Source organism: Nematolebias whitei, chromosome 16 (genome assembly GCF_014905685.2).
Source record: "Nematolebias whitei isolate Nwh7 chromosome 16, NemWhi1, whole genome shotgun sequence".
Taxonomy (NCBI): domain Eukaryota; kingdom Metazoa; phylum Chordata; class Actinopteri; order Cyprinodontiformes; family Rivulidae; genus Nematolebias; species Nematolebias whitei.
Window position 1 is genome coordinate 15,198,492 of NC_056513.1, and position 22,433 is coordinate 15,220,924.

General features: G+C 39.6%; 1 protein-coding gene across 4 annotated transcripts; it reads right to left on the reverse strand.

Annotated features, from left to right (window-relative positions):
- Nucleotides 1-1,924: 1,924 nt before the first annotated feature.
- On the reverse strand, nt 1,925-19,939 carry LOC119422361 (E3 ubiquitin-protein ligase RBBP6). 4 transcript variants are annotated; one of them, XM_037689720.1, is made up of 21 exons: nt 18,898-19,939; nt 17,062-17,161; nt 16,847-16,886; nt 12,988-13,029; nt 12,786-12,874; nt 12,591-12,684; nt 12,341-12,483; nt 12,041-12,213; nt 11,735-11,838; nt 11,288-11,649; nt 11,118-11,184; nt 10,917-10,968; nt 10,783-10,834; nt 10,380-10,703; nt 10,114-10,209; nt 6,670-8,221; nt 6,276-6,583; nt 5,886-6,227; nt 5,685-5,755; nt 5,500-5,584; nt 1,925-3,403 (listed from the first exon to the last, which is right to left on the reverse strand). In XM_037689720.1, exons 1-21 carry the CDS (start codon nt 19,061-19,063, stop codon nt 2,545-2,547), a joined length of 5,121 nt encoding a protein of 1,706 aa, XP_037545648.1. In that variant the 5' UTR covers nt 19,064-19,939; the 3' UTR covers nt 1,925-2,544. The 4 variants fall into 4 exon arrangements, with proteins under 4 accessions (XP_037545648.1, XP_037545647.1, XP_037545646.1 ...); XM_037689719.1 differs by having other exon boundaries at nt 5,500-5,581; nt 5,886-6,583; XM_037689718.1 differs by having other exon boundaries at nt 5,886-6,583.
- Between the last annotated feature and the right edge of the window lie 2,494 nt (nt 19,940-22,433).

The following is a 22,433-nucleotide window of genomic DNA, read 5'->3' on the forward strand; positions in this document are numbered from 1 at the left end:
AAGATGGTGCTGCGGTCAGATAGGACCAAAACCTTTAGGCCAACACCATGACTGAGGCAAATCTACCACTTTTCATCTTGCTTAAAACAATTAAGCTCAGTGATGGTAGCATCATGCTGTGGAGATGTTTCTTCTTTGTTTTTAGCAAGAGGGGCTGCTGATGAGTTAAAAAAAAGATGAATGGAGCAAAACAAAGATAAATTCTGGAGAATAATTTGTTGGAGTCTTTTAGATCTTTGAGACTGGGGCTGAGGTCCACCTTCTAGCTGTAACAGGACACTGACCCTAATCACACAATTATGCTTTAAGGAGAATGAATTAAACGTCCAGAACTGGCCCAGTGAAACCCACACCTGAGTCTCTGGATTGAATTAAAGATTGTTGAACACAAATGATACCAATCCAACCGCTAGGAGCTGGAGTCAATTTAGTCCTGAAGATTGGACAAAAAGTCCAGTGGTTATGGACCAAAACCCTCGAGATGTAACTCAAGATCCTGTCGTTAAAGGCGTCTTTGGTTTAGGACAATGTATTTGTATGCCTTGTTTTTCAGTTTTATATACTTTTTAATTACCTAAAAAGTTTTTTTGCCACGTTTTATGACAGTACTAGTTTTTGTAGTATTGCTTTTAATCAAATTTAAAATGCAGTTAAACTCAACATTTTAAAGTAACAGTACAAAGATGACCCAGTGGAGGGAATTATTTTGCAGGACTTTTGTCACCTCTTAATACTGTGGATCTGTGGCAACACTTGCATAATGACATTTAAAAGAACATGTCAAATATGTTCTGCTAAAGTTAAAAAATTAAAAAAAAATCTATTCATTAGAGACGGTTAAAAAACAGACAAAGTAGTTTGAACCGTTTATTTTTCAAAGCAGGATGAATTATGGGATACATTTAAGATCTTAATCGTATTTAGTTTTACATTAGCTAACACAAGTTGTTCTTCATCAAAGTATATAACAAATTTAATTCAAAAGTACAAATATTTAAAGGAAAACCTATAACTTTATGTAAAACCATAACAAACGATGCTCAGTGGTCAATGTTATTTTGACAACCATTGATGTTGAATCAATTCAACCCAAACCCATAAACACTTTTCAGTCAGAACGTTAACAGGAAGAAGCTCCAAAAAGCAAAAATTATATTGATTTGTTCGACTGAGGTTTTTGCAAATAAAACTTAAATTCTCATGTTTGAGTTTGACGTAAATGATAGAATTACCTAAAACACTGGTGTAGCTCGTCCTTCATGAAATCCTTACAAGACAAACTGAAGGCAACTGGACTTTTTCCATAAATACATTTTTTTTAACTATTAGGTCAAGTTCGTGACTTGAAAACTGAAAAGCTCAGATGAAATGAGAAAAAACGAAGTTAGCATTATTTAACCAAATGCAGAACCTGGGGGTCTGACTTCAAACACTAAAGCACAAATGTCTTGTTGCCAAAGTTCAAAAGAACTGGATTCATGCAGACTTGAGCAGACAAACAGACATGGGGAAGAAAAATACAAGTCAGAATGAGGTCAAATCCTTTTAATAAAAAAAAAACATCCTTTAATTAAGTCACATTTCCAACAAATTTCACTTTCACACCACTACACACATTCACTCAGCAACGTGAGTTAGTTCACCTTGTAAGAGCAAGAACATGAAGACTGATTTGTCTTTAAATAAACATCCTTGATTTAAACAGTCCAGTGTGGCAGAAATACCAAGTCTGCATCAAGAACACAACTAGACATTCTGCAAGTTTTAGCGCATTAATCTTTAATTCTTTTCACGTTTAATTGTTTTTACAAGCAGACATTCATTAAGAAAACCAGTTGGCAAAGCTATAATCTTGTGGAAAATAAATGTCTAAACAAAGATTTTCGGCTTATTTTTATATGAAAAAAATAAATAATTATACCAGAATAATGACTTTAAAAAATTATAGTTGTAAATTATTAAAAATAACCAAAAGCCATCATTTGGAGCTTATGTGCTAAAACATGCAAAACTGCTAGTAGAGATGGAAAAAGATGGTAATTGCGATTTCAGTAACGACAGTCGTTCAATATTAAAGCCCTGACAAGCAAACTGTGGTGTGATCAAACCGAGGAGAAACAAACATTTCTATTTACAAACAACTCAAAGAGAAACAGCCATTCTTTAACAAGAAGCAATCACATCCCTGAGTACAGTGCTCGTTATTCCTATCAGACTGATTGCTGTGTGATCAGCAGTCTTTTTGGGTCGGCTGATTAAAATGGGGCTTCACGGCATCCCTCCAGTTGTTTGTGACCCCCACCAGCACTTTACGAGACCCCAGCAGCGATTTCAGGCACAACAAAAGTCCATCTCGTTCTGTTTGGAGTTGTGGCAGGAGGATGAACAGGAGCTCTTCGTCAGTGTCAGGAACGATCAACAGTCTCCACTGATTCCTTTAAAGGAGGCAGCTGGAGCAGAAGTGATCAGTTGTTTATTGGGAAAAAAATAAAATAAATCTTGTTCACAGCCATGAAGTTGATGATATTTGGCAATCAAGCCAGTTCAAATGGAGCCTTTTCTTCCTTTTTTTCCCTTCTTCTTATCTTCCTCCACATCTTTGTCTTTGCTCTTTTTGAGCTTCTTCTTCTTGCTTTTGTGCTTGTGGTGCCGGGACCCTCCTTTATCCTGGCTGCTGTGCTTCTTGTGCTTCTTGCCTTTTTTGTGCCTCTTGTGTTTCTTCTTCTTTTCAGCTGTGGGGACTGAGCTGCTGAGGTTGCTTGCCGACGGACTAAGGGACGGCTGAACAACAGACTCGCTCGGGCTGCCGCTCTTCCCTCTCTCCAGCTCAGAACCTTCGCCTTCGCTGTAGTCCGGCACGAAAGCCGCCTCGTCCGTCTCCCGTGTCAAGTCGGAACACAAGCGCTGCTTCCTGGGCTCAGGGTTACGACTCTCCTCTCGTCCACCTCTTTTATCATCGTCTTTCCCTAAAGTGCGTCTTTCCTCTTCCCTCACAACTTTTGATTTGGGTGGTTTGTCTAAATCTGTATGTGAAGACCTGCTACCCTTACCCTCCTCCTTCACAGCTTTCTCTTTCTTTTCCTCTCTGGTTGATCCTTTCTTCTCCTCCCTTGAAGCATCCCTAACTTCACTCTTGACAGATTTTGGGACTTCGAGCTGCCCCTCTCTTCCTCGGCTCTTTTGCAACACTGGTGCAGCGAAACCATCCTCCAAGCCTTCCTCGTCATCTTCCCTCTCCCACTTGGAGCGTGGGGGCGGCTGAATGAGGGGCTCTTCCCTGGCCGGGCTGGCACTCGGGCTGCGATTACTGCTGCTCACAGGGCTGGACTGAGGCTGCTCTGGAGGGTTGGAAGATACATTCTTCTTGTCTTTTTCCGAGTCTTGCCTTTTCTCTTTAGTCGACCTGTTGTTGAGAAATATATTAATTGACAGCAGAATATAACTTTTAACCTTTCAAACATAATTTCAAAAATAATTAGACTGGGCACAAGTCTAAATGATTAACTGCTGTTACAACTTGGTTTAGATGCCAGAACAATCCAACAAACAACTCAAGTCTGCAGTAAAAGCTGAAGGTAAGGCATTTTATTCTGAAGGGATTTTTTTAGCTTTAGTCACCATATAGGAACAAATCTGATGTCGTATAAAAAAAAAGAAAAGAATTTAACAAGTACATAGTGATAAAAATTTTAATAGATAAATTATCACTAGGCTTGTCACGATAAATTTTGCTGGGCGATTGTCTCAGAAATTATTGCGATAAACGATAATATAGTTTGAAATTTGACAATAATTAGTAATTATTGTCAAATTTAAGAAGAAATGTTAAATTTGTTTTGAGTGTAGGACCTTTTTTGACCACTGGTTGGCAGTGTGACTGTTTGAACCGAAGGATGGATAGTGAGGGAGCAAGTAGCGTGTCTAAGAAAAATGGGAGGGAGGCCCCTTGACATGACATGGGCTCTCTTTTCTTTTTTGGTTCTCAAAATGGCGGATGCTCGGTGTGGTTTGAGCTCTTTAGCATAGCATTTTTCACACAAAGCTTTTAATAAAAAAAAAAAAAAACAGTAAATAAGTTTTCAGCTTCTTTTTGCAGAGAAAAACAACGTTTTGCATGAAGGCACGGGTTTTAACCAGGAATTTTGAAGCTTCAACAAGACGGAGGTTTTCTTCCCGAGGTTGGCCCGTTAGCTTAGCTCGTAGCTTAGCTTCTCAGCTTAGCTGCTTTTAACAATCCAAAAACGTGATTTTGGACGATTAAAACAGATTTTAAAGAGAAAAAGAAAGGGAGGGGTGAATGAAGAGCACCGGAGTTGAGTCTTTTGTCATCCAGTGTCTTCAGAAAGAGAGACATGAAGAAATGATAAAGCCAATAAAAGAAAACGAGGTAGATCATTTTCATTTATCATGCAATTAATTGATTTATTGTTTATTGCGACAGGTCTAATTATAAGTCCAATTTACTTGCAAGTCAAAAAGTTATTAATTCGTCAACAGTAATTGCATGTCTCAGTGCATTTACAGTTGGGGATGACTGGTTGACAAAATAATCAGATCAAAATCAACCCTCCCGTTTATCCAAAAACTCGGGATTTATGTAATTTCATATTTTTTATAACATTTTCCTTTGACAGAGCTGGGTACTCATATAGGTGTCCAGCACCCACCATAACTCCACCAACTTTGTCATCATGTGACCAGAAGTCTAACCGAAATGACCAATGAGGTCGGACCCATCCCCCAAGATAGACGTGTATGAATTTCTTCAGATCAGTTACCGTATTTTGCGCCTCGTGCACAGATCTGTTCATCTGTTCAGCGATTAATGGAAAACGTACAGAGAATTTCTTATGATGCAGCTTTCAAGTTAAAAACGATCGGTCTGGCTGTCGAAGAAGGAAACTGCTGCCGAGAGAGAGACGGAGGCGGGAATGACGTTTTTCTGAGCCTCTTCAATTCTGACACAGAAGAAGAGGGACTTCAGTGCACACGAGGAAGAAGAGCATAGCAATGATGAGTTACTTTTGGTCAACTACTGGTCCTGGTAATTTTGGTTATGTAGACGTTTGGCACTGTTCTGTCCAGTGATTATGCTTAGAGAGTTCTTGTGTTTTTTTTCTATAGGTTAAATGGTTTAAACCATCATGAAGACATGATGATTCACAAGTCATAGACTTTGAAACACCATCCGGTGGCTGATTCTTGTAATACAACAAGAGCTGCACATAATGCCAGGAGCTGGGTACAGATTCTGATAATGAATGGTGGATACTCGCTGCTTAAACACTGCTGCGTCTTATTTATGTACAAAATTATGTTTGAATAAATTTAGTATGTGCAGCTTACAGTCTGGTGCTGTATAGCCTGGCAATTATGGCAAGCAACACTACAAGGCACCATTAAACCAGACATTCAAAAAGTAAAAATAAAAAAAATCCAACACCCCCATTTGACAGTCATTGAAACCACTAAGTGAAAACATAAGTACATCAGGCTTACTTAGAGATTGCAGCGTGGCTTGTCAAAGCCTTACGACTGATCCTGGGTTTTCTCTTCACAGTTGTCTCCTGACCATCTTTGGCTCCTCAGAGAGAAAAAAGAAGCAGTTTTATAAAGATTTCAATAAAAGGCAGAAACTAAAACTCAATCATCTTCTGCAGCACTTTTGTAGAGCTTTTAATTACCTTCTTTTTGAGCAGCAGCTGGTTTTTCTCCTGAGAGGGCACTCTTTGCTGTTCTGTCCTTGGATGTACTCCTGGGGAATGGGAGAATATAATTACATCTATTAAGAACTGTGTTTACAGACAGAGCCAGCCTATTAAGCTGTCTTTTGATCCTAATCATGGAAAGTTGTTTGACAAACGGTAGAATACAAACATAATAACCTGTCGTGAGTAGTGACTCTTTCTGACCCATCCCCACTCTCTTTGGAAGAAACGCTTGGTTTTTCATGGTCTGTCAATTTTCGGGTGATGGCAGACTTTTCGCCGATTGTCATTTTATCCACAGAGACTGACCTCCCACCCCCACTTCCACCAGTGGATTTGTTTTGTTCAGTCTTTATCAACTTCTTGCTTTCTGTGCCTTTGCTCACTGATGCTTTCTGTGAGCCTGAGACAGAAACTTTGTCCTTCTCTCTGTCAGAGACCTTTTCCTTTTCTCTGTCAGAGACCTTGTCCTTCTCTCTGTCAGAGACCTTGTCCCTCTCTCTGTCAGAGACCTTGTCCCTCTCTCTGTCAGAGACTTTGTCCCTCTCTCTGTCAGAGACCTTGTCCCTCTCTCTGTCAGATACTTTGTCCCTCTCTCTGTCAGAAACCTTGTCCCTCTCTCTGCCTTTATCTGAACCAGAAGGTCTGTCTCGCTCTCTGTCCTGCTCTCGGTTTGACCCGTGGCACCTGTCTCCTGCGCTGCCTGGTCTCTCTCTGGAGATCCCCCTTTCTGCAGATGCTGATCGCTCCTTCCTGACTGCTCCTTCTGAGGTGGTCGTCTTTTCAGGACCCGACTGCGTTCTGTCAGAGGGGGCTCTCTCAATACTGCGTCTTCGTCCCAGATCTCTGTTCAACTTGATTTTCCTCAATGGCTTCTGCACACATAAGCAAAAAATAAAAAAATTTAAATTTAAACCATGTAACAAACTACTTTTTTTGAGGACTGAGGCAAGAGACTCACCTGAATGTCCAAAGGTCTAATGGCTCCTCGATCTATTTCTCCCCGGCCCAGTTCATGGGGACCTGGGAAGGAAAGAAAAGGTCTGTCTGCAGGGTGTGGCAGCCTGCGGAGTGGAGGTTGATGGAGATGCATATAAAAGGGGGCATCCCCTCCACCATCTAACCCATCTAGTCTCCTCAGCTTTTCAGGAGGGGGTCCCAGTAAAGGGCGACACTCCTCTCCAATCCTCCTCCAACTATCTATTGGTGATGGAGGTCGGGGAAGGAGTCTGTTGAGAGGAGGGAGGTGACCATCACCCTTTGAAAAGTCTCTTCTACCCTGTATGTCGTGGCTGGATCGAGGGCCATCGTGAAAAGGATGAGGTGGAGGCAGATTGTGGGAAGAAGCCGACGGGGGCTTTATCAAGGCGGGCCTCATAGTGGAGCTTTTACTCTTGTCTTTTTTGGGTGTAGTTGAGTTGGAAGTGTCATCTGGTTTGGTTTTAACAGTCTTTAATGATTTAGTAACAGAGGAAGACATTGAAGAGTCTTTCTTTTTGGTCAACACAGCTTCTCCAGTCTTTTTCTTCAACTTGTCACTCTTCACCTTCACAGCCTCGGTCTTAAGTTTAGCTTTCACCTTTAGACCTTTTTCTTTCTTCGTTTTATCCAACTGGGCCTTGGATGTTAATTTGGTTGTGGGTTTAGCAGGAGCAGCAGTACCTTTAGAAGCTGAAGCTTTTGGAGCCTGGGTGCCACCTGAATGCCTCGAAGAGACAGGAGGTGTTTTATTTGGTGATAGTTCATCCATTGGTTCATCTCTGACTGGAGTAACATCACCTGTATCCAGAGACTGCTGTGATGCTTGAGGCTCCTCTCTCGCCTTCTTCTTTTTAATTTTCTTTGACTTTAAGATTTTAGAGCTGGACTTAGTACCTGATGCAGCAGAAGATGGGAGATGATGAGGTGCACCATCTCTCTCTTTTTTGCCTCGCTTTCCTTTGCCCTGGGGTGAATAATCTCTGGATGACGAAGACATTTTGTCTCGTTCTCTGCTACGACCTCTGTGATGCAGGACAGGATGTTTGCCGTCATAGTCTTTGTAATAGTTGTTGTACCAGTCTGTGTATTCCTTCTCCATCTGTCGATACCGTTCTCTTTCCCATCGGTCATGACTTCCTGGACTGGCTCCCTTTAGGTCATACGGCAGCAATTCCCGAGGAGGTGGCTTTCGACCACCAGGGCTACGGCTCCGATAGCCACCAGGAGAGCGTGACCGTGACCTCGACCTATAGGGTCTGGCACTTTCTGCGCCATCCCAACCACCTGCCCGGTAGGAGAGAGGAGAACGTGGCGAGCCTGAGCGCCGGTAACCATACGACCTTGAACGAGAGCGGGACCTTGTCCGCGAACGTCCAAAACTGCGTCCATTGCGTCTAGAATAAGATGAGCGGGGATAAGATCGGCCATGGGACCGCGAACGGGATCGACTTGGAGAAAAAGAGTAAGACCTGGATCTTGATCTAGAGCGTGAGTAAGGAGAGCGGCTTATTGAGCGGCTGAATGACCGAGACCTAGGAAAAACAAAAAGTTGAAAGAAAAAGTTAAGTTAAAAACAAACAAACAAAAGAAAGTGCATAAGTGATTATGGATTATGCAAATACAATCTCTATAAGCACTAAAGGCCAACCAATTGTGACTGTTTAGGTAACAGAAATTAATGACAACGATTTGATTCTGAAAAACTTAACAGCTGTTAAATCGTCTAATTCTTTAGCATCAGTGAATATACCGTATTTTCCACTGTACATATCGCATCAGTCCAAATATGTCTAATAAAGTGGAAAAATCCATAAATACGTCGCTTTGCCGAATCTATTATGCATCACCACTAACACGTCACGTTTGTTCCGTGTAACCGTTGACAACCCGGAAATGTGGGCCGGTGTGCCAAAAATCGATTGGCTGCCAAAAGGCGGCCGCGGGAGCGTGCAGGGGAGGATTGTAACAAGAATTTAACAAGATTAACACTTAAAAACAATTATTTGTTTGCTCAAAAGTATAGTAAAGGTGTGTCTCAGTCTAAATTTTCCTTAATAAATGCACTTTGACAGTCAAATCAGCTGCATTTCAAAAACCGATATGCAGAAACGCACAGAGGGTGACTCGCTGTGCATTTCTTCGAAATTTAACAAGATAAGTACCTAAAACAATTATTTGTTTGCTCAACATTATAACAAAGGTGTGTCTCAGTTGAACTTTTACTTAATAAATGCACTTCAATGGTCAAATCAGCTGCATTTCGCCGGGGCAGTGCAGCGAAATGAAGCTGATTTGATGGTTGCTCCAGGAGAGCTGGATGAAGGGGGCAGGCAATAGCAAGCAGATTGTGTCATTAATAGAAATCACATCATGTTGCTGCTGATCGGTTTCATGTTGCTGCTGATCGGTTTCATGTTGCTGCTGATCGGTTTCATGTTGCTGCTGATCGGTTTCATGCTGCTGTGTTCGGTTTCATGCTGCTGTGTTCATTCGTGCTCATCTGCTCACACAGACTCATGTTCGTGCTGCTGTTTGGCGTATTTTGTTTATTGTTTTTATGCTATTAGTGCTTAGCGTATTTGTAACTGATGTTTTTCTTCGTTCATATATTACATCTTGTTACTGTTTTTCTTTTACATTTTATTGTTGGATGTAACTGGGACCCTAAGTACATAATTTTGTTACACATGTATCACATGTGATACGAAAAAAAGAATCCCTGAATAGCCACTTTTTACTTATTACATGACACAACAGCATGCCATAAACCGTGAGTGCCATCTAGCAGCTGAAAATGGTAGTGTTCAATATTTTCAGTAAGAATGAATGAAAACGGTCATATCGCAGACAAAAATTAGTTTATAAAATATGGGAAAAATCCATAAATATGTCGCTTTGGCCTATAAGTTGCAGGGCATGCAAATTATGCAAAAAATGCAACTTGTATTGTGAAAAATACGGTAGTCATGTTTATTCTGAGAAGTACAGCAACTTGTTTGCTACTTCACTAAAGTATTTACAAACAAAAGTTTAATTTATTATATGGCTGTGAACAGTTTTAAAAAGAAAAAACTTAAGCAAGACTAAAAACTTTGGATAATAATAAAATTTTCAATCTGTCCTTTTCTAATGCACAGAAGGAGCATTAAAAAATAATGAAAATAACTGTCTGGGTCATTAAGGTTTGCTTGTAAAAAGGTGGCCTAATGAAAGCTGTCATGTTTCAAGAATGAACAGGACTTGACATTGCCTGAACTTTATTTAGACTATGTTTGAAATGATGATGAATGTCTGAAAAACCTCCAACAACAGCAAAACCTAATTTCAATGTGACCGTTTGTACAACAGCCTGTCAGAACTAAGCACAGCTGATATCCAGCAATTGATAAAAGCACATTTGATAAAATTTTCTAAAATAAATTACCTGGAATAGGATCGTCTCCGTCTTTTTGAAGCATTTCTGTATTTCATAAGTTCTTCATGGAAGTCTTTAGTGAATTCATCCAGTTTGGATGTAACTCTGGGAAAAAAAATAAAATAAAATATATATATATATAATATATATATATATATATATATATATATACTGTCACACATTTTCTATTTCTGTTCAATACTACAGCATCCAACACCTAGTAATATAAAACAAAACTGAACTGTTGTACTGTAGCTGTTTAAAGACTAACTCACTTGTCTTGTCGGTGGTGCCTCGGTCTGTAGAAATCGTCTTTAGATAGATGAGGCGGTAACAGAGGTGCTGGTAAAGGGACAAGAGAGGGCGGGGCACCGGGGGCAATCCAGGGAGGGTTCAGCCCTGGTGGTCCAGGGGCATAGACAGGCTGTGGCTGGAAACTGATGGCAGGTGGGGGGATAAGGCCGGGCCCTGAGCTGTACGGAGGAGGGTAGGGCTGGGGTGGGGCTGGATACAGGGGAGCTGGATAAACTTGAGGGGCAGGTGCTGGAGGTAGTGCGGTCTGGAGGTGACTAGGGGGTTGCTCCCCTCGATTTCTGTACCTGGTATGAAAACGAGAGAATAATTATGAGAGCAACAATTGACAAAGGAAAAAGATCAGGTTTGTGGAATGAGTTTTACCAGTGTCTGTTTCCTCCTCCTCTGTGGGACTGGCTGGGCCTCGACTGCTGGCCTAATACAGCAGAGATAAAGAAGTCACTTTTATTTGTCTCACATTTACATTTACCACATCTTTAGAAAATTAAGCCTCTAACCTGACGAATGCCTTGCAGGTGGCAAGTGACTAATAACGGGCAAACTGTAGCTCTGGAGAAAAAAAAAAAAAGAAAAAAACATGTTACAGTTCAAGAAAAGCTGCAGATTCTTGATTTCAGTCAAGTGTCGTATGCTGCATATTAGGTTAAGTATTTTAAAGTGCAATTAAAAAGCACTGGCCTACAAGATTAGGAACCAACCTGTGATGTAGATTTTGATGGTCCTGAAGAGTCTTCTCGAGTCATAGCTGGCTCTGGCTCAGCCTCCCTGAAATAAAAAGATTCATGTTAAGAATCAAAGTAGCTCCTTAAACCTTACTTCTTGACGTTCAGTTTGAATGGAAACATCAGCCAGCTTTAACAAATCTTACTCTAGAGGGGGTGGTTCATCCTGGCTGTTTGAGAGTTCAGGAGAATGACTGTCAACAAGTTCAGGCGTCGGTGAAGCCTCTCCTTCTTCAACTGCTGCAGCATGAGGAGGACTAGGCGTTGCAGGAGCAGGAGGAGTGGCAGCTGCAGCAGTAGAAGGTGCAAGCGGTGGGACTTCTGACTTAGGGGCTGTTGTGGGTACGCTTGTTGATGGAGGATGAGAAACATTGGCCAGAAGAGGGTCCTGCTGTCTTGAGTGCAGAGGCCTGAACAACTGTGGGCGAGGCGGAGGAGGGGCTGCAGGCTGGACCTGCTTGCGTCCACGTTTGGTGTAACCCGTCTCATTCTTGAAGTTATTCACAGCCTTCATGACAATATGGATCATAAGTTTAAAATCAATTCACGTAACCTCAACACCATACAAGAAGTCAAGTATTTGAAGAAACTACCTGTCGAAGAAACTTGTTGGCAATAAGATTGTCAGGCGACACGTCCGACTGTTTGCATGTGAAGCAAATGTGCTCCTCTGAGTCCAACAAAAAGGTCCTGATACCTGGAAACAGACAAACCACCCCGTGTGTTAAACAGGAACTTGCCCAATCTCATCCAACCACTTTGACACAGAATCATTTAAGATCAACCAGGATAGAAAACCACGGCAGTACAATACCACTGATGTATCAGACATATTTATGACAGCAACATAAACTAATGCACTAATTAGGTTTCTTTTTGTTAATGATCTAGTCACTCACAGTCATCACAGTAACTGTTTCCACAGCAGGGTATAACCACAGCATCAGTCATCAGGTCATTGCAGATCGGACACAAGAGTTCATCAGGAATCGGGTCTGAATCATCTTCAGACGACGACTGTTCGTGAGGAACAAACGGAGGGCGCTCTTTCTTTCCTTGAGCATACGCCTCTCTAGAAATACAAGTCGACACTTATTTTGAGGGCAAAAAAGACATTTGATCTTTAAACAAAAAAAACTGTGAAAAGCCAAATGAAAAACATAATATTCAGCAAAATTTAATATTTTCAGCTGACATACGCATCTATAGCCGGTATGGCATATTCTCCGGTGTTCGTCAACATCGCTCCCTTGGCTCCTGGCTCCACTTTCACCATGAAGCTCTGTGGTATGCCCTTACTGGTTTTTACTTGCTTAGGAGCTTCTGCACTTTTATCCTGCGCCTGAGAAAAGAAAAAAAAAAACACAAGCCATTATTATAAAGTGTGAAAACGAACATGAATGGTAAACAGTTAATGCCACAGAATACAATTAAACGGTGCACAATTACCAGCGCAGGACAGTTTCGAATGTGGTGGCCAGACTTCTCGCAGCGATAGCAGAGATAGTGAGCAGGCGGGGGTCCAGTTGCCTTTTTGGAATAACTATAACATTAAAGTTAAATTTAGTCAAGCAGTATAAATTCATTTAAAGTATAGAAGAGTTTGATTAAATAAAGTAAAGATCGTGAAGCGTGTTTACTAACTGTATAGGATCGTATTCATGGTTCGACTGAGACATCATGGCTTTAATCTTGTCCTCCTCGGATGCATTTGCGTCTACCAGGTTTGGGGTCTAAAACGCAGTGGAAAGATAAAAATTTTTAGAAAAGATTCAAATAATTCAATAAACTTCTGGTGATTTTTTTTGGGGGGGGGGGGGGGACTTGACATTTATAAGAAGGCTACCTTGGCGAGCTGCGCAAGAGTCAAAGAAGGAGAAGAATCCGTCTGCAGGAGAACCAGAGCATATAAATGAAAAACTTTAACATGTTCATTAAACACACTGGGCAGCCCAGTTTTCCACATCTGTGTCCAGTCCACTCATGTTTTCACAACATATTCGCTCTATTGTAGCACACGTAAAAGCACATGAACGAGCACCTAAAACGAACACAAAATAATGTTCTCACATGGGTCGTTTCTCTACTAGTTAGTTTCTTTTGGTTGCTCCCTTCTTCAGGAGCAAACTCGCATGTAAGATTTGGCAAATGTTTTACGCTGGATGCCCTTCATGACTCAGCCTGGGCTCGAACCTGCAACCTCAGGATTACAAGACAGCGGCACTGACCACCAAGCTACCGCAGCCCAAGGGTCATTTCTCTACTGACCAACACAAAAGCTAAAAGGTACATAAAATTCTTAGCTCTTTGTTTGTCCAAAACTATATGGAAGAAATATTATGCGTTATTTGTGGACGGGCCAATTGTTAAAAAAATAAGAGCATAAAAATTAAAAAACAGCAAGCTAACAAGGATGTTACTGTTCCTTATTGAATTATTTCATACGTTTACTTGTACTATTTAATAATATTTTTCTTTTAAAATATTACTTTTTAAACTTTGTGGACTTAACCACAAATATAACAAACATTTTTAAGCAGGCCACAATCAATAAAGGCTTTTTACCACAATGTCAGAAATGGCTTTACTGACCAGCCGAACCCATTCCATAGTTCAGGATTTTTATTTTTTTGAAAAACTAATAAATCTGCAATAAGCATCACTAACAAATTAAACAAATGCAAACATTATATATATATATATATATATATATATATATACAGGTCCTTCTCAAAAAATTAGCATATTGTGATAAAGGTCATTATTTTCCATAATGTAATGATAAAAATGAAACTTTCATATATTTCAGATTCATTGCACACCAACTGAAATATTTCAGGTCTTTAATTGTTTTAATACAGATGATTATGGCATACAGCTCATGAAAACCCAAAATGCCTGTCCCAAAAAATTAGCATATCATGAAAAGGTTCTCTAAACAAGCTATTAACCTAACCATCTGAATCAACGACGTAACTCTAAACACCTGCAAAAGATTCCTGAGGCTTTTAAAAACTCCCAGCCTTGTTCATTACTCAAAACCACAAACATGGGTAAGACTGCTGACCTGACTGCTGTCCAGAAGGCCATCATTGACACCCTCAAGCAAGAGGGTAAGACACAGAAAGAAATTGCTGAACGAATAGGCTGTTCCCAGAGTGCTGTATCAAGGCACCTCAGTGGGAAGTCTGTGGGAAGGGAAAAGTGTGGCAGAAAACGCTGCACAACGAGAAGAGGTGACCGGACCCTGAGGAGGATTGTGGAGAAGGGCCGATTCCAGACCTTGGGAGACCTGCGGAAGCAGTGGACTGAGTCTGGAGTAGAAACATCCAGAGTCACCGTGCACAGGCGTGTGCAGGAAATGGGCTACAGGTGCAACAGCGGCAGAAGCGCCTGACCTGGGCTACAGAGAAGCAGCACTGGAGTGTTGCTCAGTGGTCCAAAGTACTTTTTTCGGATGAAAGCAAATTTTGCATGTCATTCGGAAATCAAGGTGCCAGAGTCTGGAGGAAGACTGGGGAGAAGGAAATGCCAAAATGCCAGAAGTCCAGTGTGAAGCACCCACAGTCAGTGATGGTCTGGGGTGCCATGTCAGCTGCTGGTGTTGGTCCACTGTGTTTTATCAAGCGCAGGGTCAATGCAGCAGCTATCAGGAGATTTTGGAGCACTTCATGCTTCCATCTGCTGAAAAGCTTTATGGAGATGAAGATTTCATTTTTCAGCACGACCTGGCACCTGCTCAGTGCCAAAACCACTGGCAAATGGTTTACTGACCATGGTATTACTGTGCTCAATTGGCCTGCCAACTCTCCTGACCTGAACCCCATAGAGAACCTGTGGGATATTGTGAAGAGAAAGTTGAGAGACGCAAGACCCAACACTCTGGATGAGCTTAAGGCCACTATCGAAGCATCCTGGGCCTCCATAACACCTCAGCAGTGCCACAGGCTGATTGCCTCCATGCCACGCCGCATTGAAGCAGCCATTCATGCAAAAGGATTCCCGACCAAGTATTGAGTGCATAACTGAACATGATTATTTGAAGGTTGGCATTTTTTTGTATTAAAAACACTCGTCTTTCATTGGTGGGATGAAATATGCTAATTTTTTGGGACAGGCATTTTGGGTTTTCATGAGCTGTATGCCATAATCATCAGTATTAAAACAATTAAAGACCTGAAATATTTCAGTTGGTGTGCAATGAATCTGAAATATATGAAAGTTGCATTTTTATAATTACGTTATGGAAAATAATGACCTTTATCACAATATGCTAATTTTTTTGAAAAGGACCTGTATATATATATATATATATATATGGCTATTATAGATTAGAAGCGCTGGGCACTGGTCAGCAATCTTTGAAATTGCCCCTTAAAACCACTGTGGACTGTTAGCTTAAATAAGTTTCATATTTTTGTAAAACTGATAAGATATTAAAATCTAGTCTCAAGCACATTACACTTTTTTTTTTAAAAGGTTGATTAGACAAAGACTTATTAGTAAACGGGACAACTATGCAGATGGTGTGTCCATCCCAATCCACGGAGCTTGGAGGAACCGATGGTTATTACAGTTTGCTGTGGAGGGAACACACAGGGATCTGGTGCAGGCGGTTCTCACACTGAACCACTGAAAAACTTTATTGATTAGGTTCTGAAGCTTACAGCTTACAGGACACACTTCACCAGGATACTTTCTCACTGCAGTAACCGTTAAAGGCCTCCAGAGATTCACAAGGTATTTCCTTCACTACTTATGTGATAGGATCACAACATGACAGATCAAAGGTCAGATCACAGCATCTTATCAAAAAATATATACTTTTCTGCCCCACTCCACCCAAAACCACACTTGTACAAATACACTTTCATCTGGTTTTGGACTCTTTGTAAAACAGGCATTGATCATCAGTTATATCTGTGTAACTCAGCAGGGTTAAAGAGCTGGGAGGATTTAAGGTTTTAGTGAAGTCCACATCGAAGGCAGAACAGAACAAATTCATGATGAAATCGTACAAGACAAAACATCTGACACTGATAACTGTTACTGAACACATCAGAGCATAATGTTTTAGCAGGGTAAACCTAAAATTAAACCTTAGTCTTGTAAAAACAATTAAGCGTTAATTGCAATCAATCCCATCTGCACTTTTAATTTTTTAGGGTTTTAAACCAGATCAAAATTGCACAGGAAACAAATTACAATAAATTATCAATACAAGAATAATTTTTACAAATAGCTGTTAAAACACATTTGCCTGAACTACAGCAGGCGACAAAACCATTTCAATATGAAATACAGTCATGTTTAATATTGTTGTCAGGAAAATGCAGCGGGGCAACAATTCAACAGTTAGTCACCTTAACGCATGGAAAAAAAAAGTTTCCTAGATTGTTTTCGCCATTTACTTCTTCTCTTTCAGCCATTATATATTTAAACCGATAAAATTCAAAAACAGTAATAAAACTAGGGTTCTAGGACAGTAACAATTTATGTTAACTGCTTTGGTTTCAAGAAACCCGTCCCAAAAAAGGCATCAAACAACATCAACGTCGAGATTAACAAAAGTGCAGAAAACACAAACTGAACAGAAAATACAACTTGTTGACAGTATGTTCTCGAGAAAGGTGGTTAAAGCCAGATAGAGTGGGAGAAAGAGAAGTGTGGAGGACAGCGTGTTGTTTTTGGTTTGTTTTACATACGGGTCTAGAAGATCCAACCACAGCTGAGTCAGAACGATCACTGCAAAAACAAAACAAACGTAAGAATTCACTGCTGGATCAAATTTACAATTGCAATGTATAGATAGGAGAAAAATAAAATAAGCAAGGAAAGTATTGCTTAAAAATATTTAACATTAACTATGATACACCCTTGTCATATTTTGAATACAATAATGCATTTTAGAAACACGCACACAATGAACGTCCTGCCAGCAGGTTTTACTCCTCCGATCGGAGTGCGTCGAACGATCACTGATGAATGTTTTGGGATGTGTGCGTCATCATCTGTGTATTCTATGAAAAAAAAAAAAAGATACAAAACATCATTAAATCTTGAGCACAAGACTTGGTTATATTCAAAACAACATTTGAGTATTTTCGAAGATAACACTAAAATAAAGACGGATCTAAATGTTCACCCATGGGTGCTGGCTAAGTTTTACTTTTGCCTCTTTGAATCCCAACCATGTAATTAAAATTTGCCATTTCACACAAGTTTAGCATAAAAACCCATTATACATTGGAATCACGTAAACATTAAATGTATAAATAAAGCCATCAGTATGCTTCATATTGACTAACGTCATAAACAAATATGCTTTTTTTAGGATTTAAGTGCATGCTAAAACAAAAACTAGGATTTCAGGTTATAATCCAAGTTGTTTTGGTAAACTAGCCAGAAATTTTAAGGTGTAATCAAGCAGACTAAATTAACATTGGTTCAGTGACCAAAGCAGACTTATAGGCAAAAGTAAAAATTACCCTGGATCTGCCATCTGATATATCCACCACAATTTTTGATTTTAAACTTAATTGCACTAGAGCTCAGAATTTCTACGGTCAGACTAAAAAGATAACACACTAATCCAACAATAGATTAAAGAGGTTAGACTTTATCAACCCCAACTAAAAAACTGGCTTGAAAGATTTTATTTTAATAACCCACAAAACAACTACTGTAATGCAGCTAATATTTATAGCCATATCCCAACTAAAGTGAACCTATTGTCTATTCACATTGTTAAAAAAAAAAGTCTTGAGAGAAGCCAATTATTTACCAGACAATGCAGAAAAGAGCAGAGGTAAAAAAAAAAACATGCAAATCCCACCCAATCAGCTGTATAAGTGGGGAAAATAAGCAATGGATACCCAACACTGACTTTCTAGTTTTTCATTAGCCACATTGTTTATTAGACAAGTTATTTGACTACTTCTAGAGAAAATAATTTTTTTGCTGACCTGTAACTAGGCCTGTCGCAATAAACAAACCAATTAATCTCATTTTCATTGATCGGCTTTATCGTTTCTTCGTCTCTCTTTCTACTGAAGACACTGGATGACAAACAGCTCAACTCCGGTGCTCTTCACTGACCCCTCCTTTTCTCTTTAAAATACGTTTTAACCATCCAAAATTGTGTTTTTGGATCGTTTAAAGCAGCTAAGCTACAAGCTAAGCTAACAGGCCGACCTTGGGACAAAACCTCCGTCTTGTCGAAGCTCACGGTTAAAACATGTGCCTTTGTGTAAAAAGTTGTTTCTCTCTACAAAAAGAAGCTCAGAACTTAATCATTTTTTTATTAAAAGTTTGGTGTGGGAAAAAAAGCTATGCTAAAGAGCTCAAACCACACCAAGCGTCCGCCACGTTGAAAACCGAAGCCCATGTCACGTCAATAGGCCTCCCTCACATTTTTTTGAAACACGCGGCTCACTCCCTCACTATCCATCCTTCAGTTCAAACAGTCTTGTACTGCCATCCAGTTTTCAAAAAACATTTCTTCTTAAATTTGACAATAATTTCTAATTATTGTCAAATTTCAAACAATATTATCTTTTATCGCAATAATTTCTGAGACAATTTATCGCCCAGCAAAGTTTATCATAGTGACAGGCCTACTTGACAGAATATCTTAACATGTTGTAAATAATACTGCATATTAATACAAACATAGCCTGCCAAATGTCTTTACAACCTTAATGAACTGGTGTTAGTAGTTTTAAAGGCATGATGTCAGTGTCTGCAGGTAAAATACCTTCTCGGGTTTGAGCGTTGGTGATCTGCAGGTCGCAGTCTGTGGCCTTGAGGCGTTCTCGGGCCATAATCTGCCTCTTAAGCTCACTCAGGGTGATATGCAGCCCATCAAAAGTGACTGTGTTGTAGTCCAGTTTGGAAGAGAACTTATAGTGAACACACGACATTTTCACAGCTCTAAATAATGTCAACCAAACAGAAGGTTAAAAAGGAACACAGGTCTGTTATTGTGAGAAAATCAAACAGCCTCAACACTGAACACAGGCTAAATGCGGAAACTTTAATTGGAAAACCTTCTTTATATTCGAGGAAACACTTGACAAAGTAAATGCTGAAACAAGCAAAGGTTCAGCTTGCAGATGACGACAGTCTTTATCGTTCATTGCCAAACAAAATGAACGAGATGTGAGGCCAAAGCGCCTGAAGGCACCGTGGACCTCGTCAGTTCTTAAGTCCAATAAGACACACCAGAGTGCGATTAAATCCAAAAGAGTCCATGCAGTAGGATGTGTATTATTATATGGGTGTCAATCTGGCCAAGTCCTTGGTGAAATGTCCTTGATGGAAAGCCCAACCGGCTGCGCCGCAAGGCTTTTCCGAGCAACAGTCCACAATGGTTTGCCTTTTTGATAGTTTTGTAAAAAGAACAGGCAAACGAACAACGAAAAGTCCACAAAACCGTAGGGCAAAAATCCACAAAGAGTCCACAATGTTTATATTACTGCTGTTAGACTTAATAATGTTAATCCAAAACCGTAACGCTCCGAGTAAAACGTGCAAACAGCTAACATGCTACATAGGCCTCACCACATTCTGAAACACTAACGGCCTGACAAAGGCTAACGGCTAGCGAAGCTACGATTAATATCCCACGAAAAGTCGACAAAAATCCAACGATGTACTCAGTCACAAACGAGAAAAACTCCTTGTAACGAAGATTTGTCCACACCAAAATCCGCGAGTTGTCCAGATGATAGTTTAATTTGAGTCTGTAAAATCCATTTCGGTAATCCGAGCTGCTCCTCTTCTCGCTGTTTCATCAAAATGGCGCTGAGCCTGGGCGGAACCGGAAATAAGCTCCACGGAATTTCAACTGTAGAGTTTTACTTTGAAAAACAGCGAGGAACATTTTGTTCATCATTTTATAATCTTCAGTACAGCAGCAAAAAAGCTATTTTTTGTTTGCTTGTTTGTTTTCTTTCTTTCTTTCTTTTATATTTCTGCCCAAATCTAATCTAAAATTTGAGGACTGTGAAAGTGAATGTTTAACCGAATAATCACAATAAAAATATAAAACAACTTACAAAACTGTGGACATACCTTTGATTCATGCCTCATTTTGAAATTTTACTTCCAAAAAAACAAGATTTCTTTCGATTATTAAAGTAGTATTAGAAATATTTATTCAGTTGTGGCGGACACGTCAGAATATAGGCTCTTATTGTGAAAGGGACCGCACTCTATCGTGATCAACGTCGTTTGAAAATGTTCAGATGCTCGGGGTCACCCAGTGGTGGAGAAAGTACCCAGACTCTGTACTAAAGTAAAAGTACAAATAAACAGACAAAAATGTACTCTAGTAAAAGTAGAAGTACCACATTTACGTTTTTACTTAAGTAAAATTATTTGTTTTAAAAATACTTAAAGTATTAAAAGTAAAAGTACTTACTGAATGCATTACCTAATGCAATGGTCTACAATATAATTAAGTGTGCTTACCGTATGTATACTTTCTGTAATACATTAATAGTGTTGAAGCATTTTAATGAACAATGCTGCAGATAATGCATGTTTTTATTGTGTTTACTCTGTGACACAGTTCACACTTGGACTTGTGATTCTGTGCGTCAGAATTTCAGGGATGACATGCAGAGTTAAATGCCATTAAGCAAAATAAGGGGAATGATTATACCTTTGAAAGTTTTTATTTAACACAAAGCAAAATATGTCATTTTAACTGCAGTAAACACATTTAAGTAAAAGTTGTCTGCCTGAAAAAAAAGGAGCATTAGACACAACTAACAAAGGAATAACACTGATCATTTCAACTCCAGTTTGTCATCAACTCTAGTTAAAATACTGTCTAATCAACCTTGTAATGGGTCAATAGTGAACAATATTTTAACTTCCTGACACCATTTTCAAAACTTGGACCTGATGAGTGTCGAGTCATTTGGAGACATCTCTTGTCTCCTAACATCATGAACTGACACATTTTAATATTGCAGCAAGAATTTCTTGTTCAGGTTCAGAAGAAGTTGGTTGTCAAAGTTTTTTGAGTCCAGTCTGGCTCTTCTGGGAGAGAGAATCTGTCCTGCTGTACTGAATAGTCTTTCAATAAGGCCATGGGTGGTGCGTATCTTCTGGTTGACTCTCCGAAGTGTAAACCATTTTGGGTGTGTTAGCAGTGCTGCGGGTGCACCCAGCTCAGTGACGTATATACTAGAATATACATCACTGGACCAGCTCTTCTTGAAGAAAGGTCTAACGTTACCTGCCCACTTTCCATTGATTCAATGGACTAACTCCCCTCTCACCACTGGTTACTTTCAAACTAACGAACAAATCAAAAAAACATAATGTGAATAACGTGTAACGCAACCATTATAGAAATGAAGTGTAGTAGAAAGTACATATATTTAATGTAAAATGTAGTGGAGTAAAAGTCCAAAGTACCCACGTTTAACTCTATTTAAGTAAAGTACAGATACATGAAAAATGTACTTAAGTACAGTAACGAAGTACTAGTTACATCCCACCATGGGGTCGTCAATGTCAGCGGAAAGAGGCAAAAAATATTTTCAGTCTCGCTTTATTCTCCACATCTTCCAACATCAAAATTAGAAAAACGATGGACTACAACCGTCGGTCTTCTCTTACATTCTGTCCCTTTCACTAAAACAACCTACATTCTTGCGTGAAATATATATGTTTGTGCCCGCCGCATAGTCTTGTTTTTAGATTAAATGTATATTTATTTTATTTTTATTTATTTATTTGGCTTGTTTGTTTTTGCATGTGTTTTTTTCCCATTCATTCAACCTTTATTTAGACAGGTAAATCCCATTGAGCCTCAAGGACTCATTTACAAGAGAGACCTGATTTCAACAAAGAATGATGACAATGGAAAGAGAAGTGGATTTGTCTGTATTTTTGTTCAGCTAATTAGCACTGATTTAAACATTATAATGTATCCTGAATGAATAAACCATTGTTGTGTGGATGTGTAACCAATGACTTCAAAAATAACTATGTTTAATTAAATCTTTATTCACTTTATACCAACATATCACAAAGACACAATTTGTTTTCATTGTTTTAGTTTAATCTGTAAAAAAAAAAAAAACCTCTGTGGTTAGAGTTGTCAACCGGTGTCTCATGTCGATGTCTCTGTGCAAGACACTGAACCCCTCATTGTCTCAGATGTGTCCCACTGGTGAATGAATAAGATCTAAAGCACTGATTAGTCCATGTACAATGATTTATTGAGATTAGCTTTGTAGCTTTATGAATGGGTAAATGAGGGCACAGTGTGTT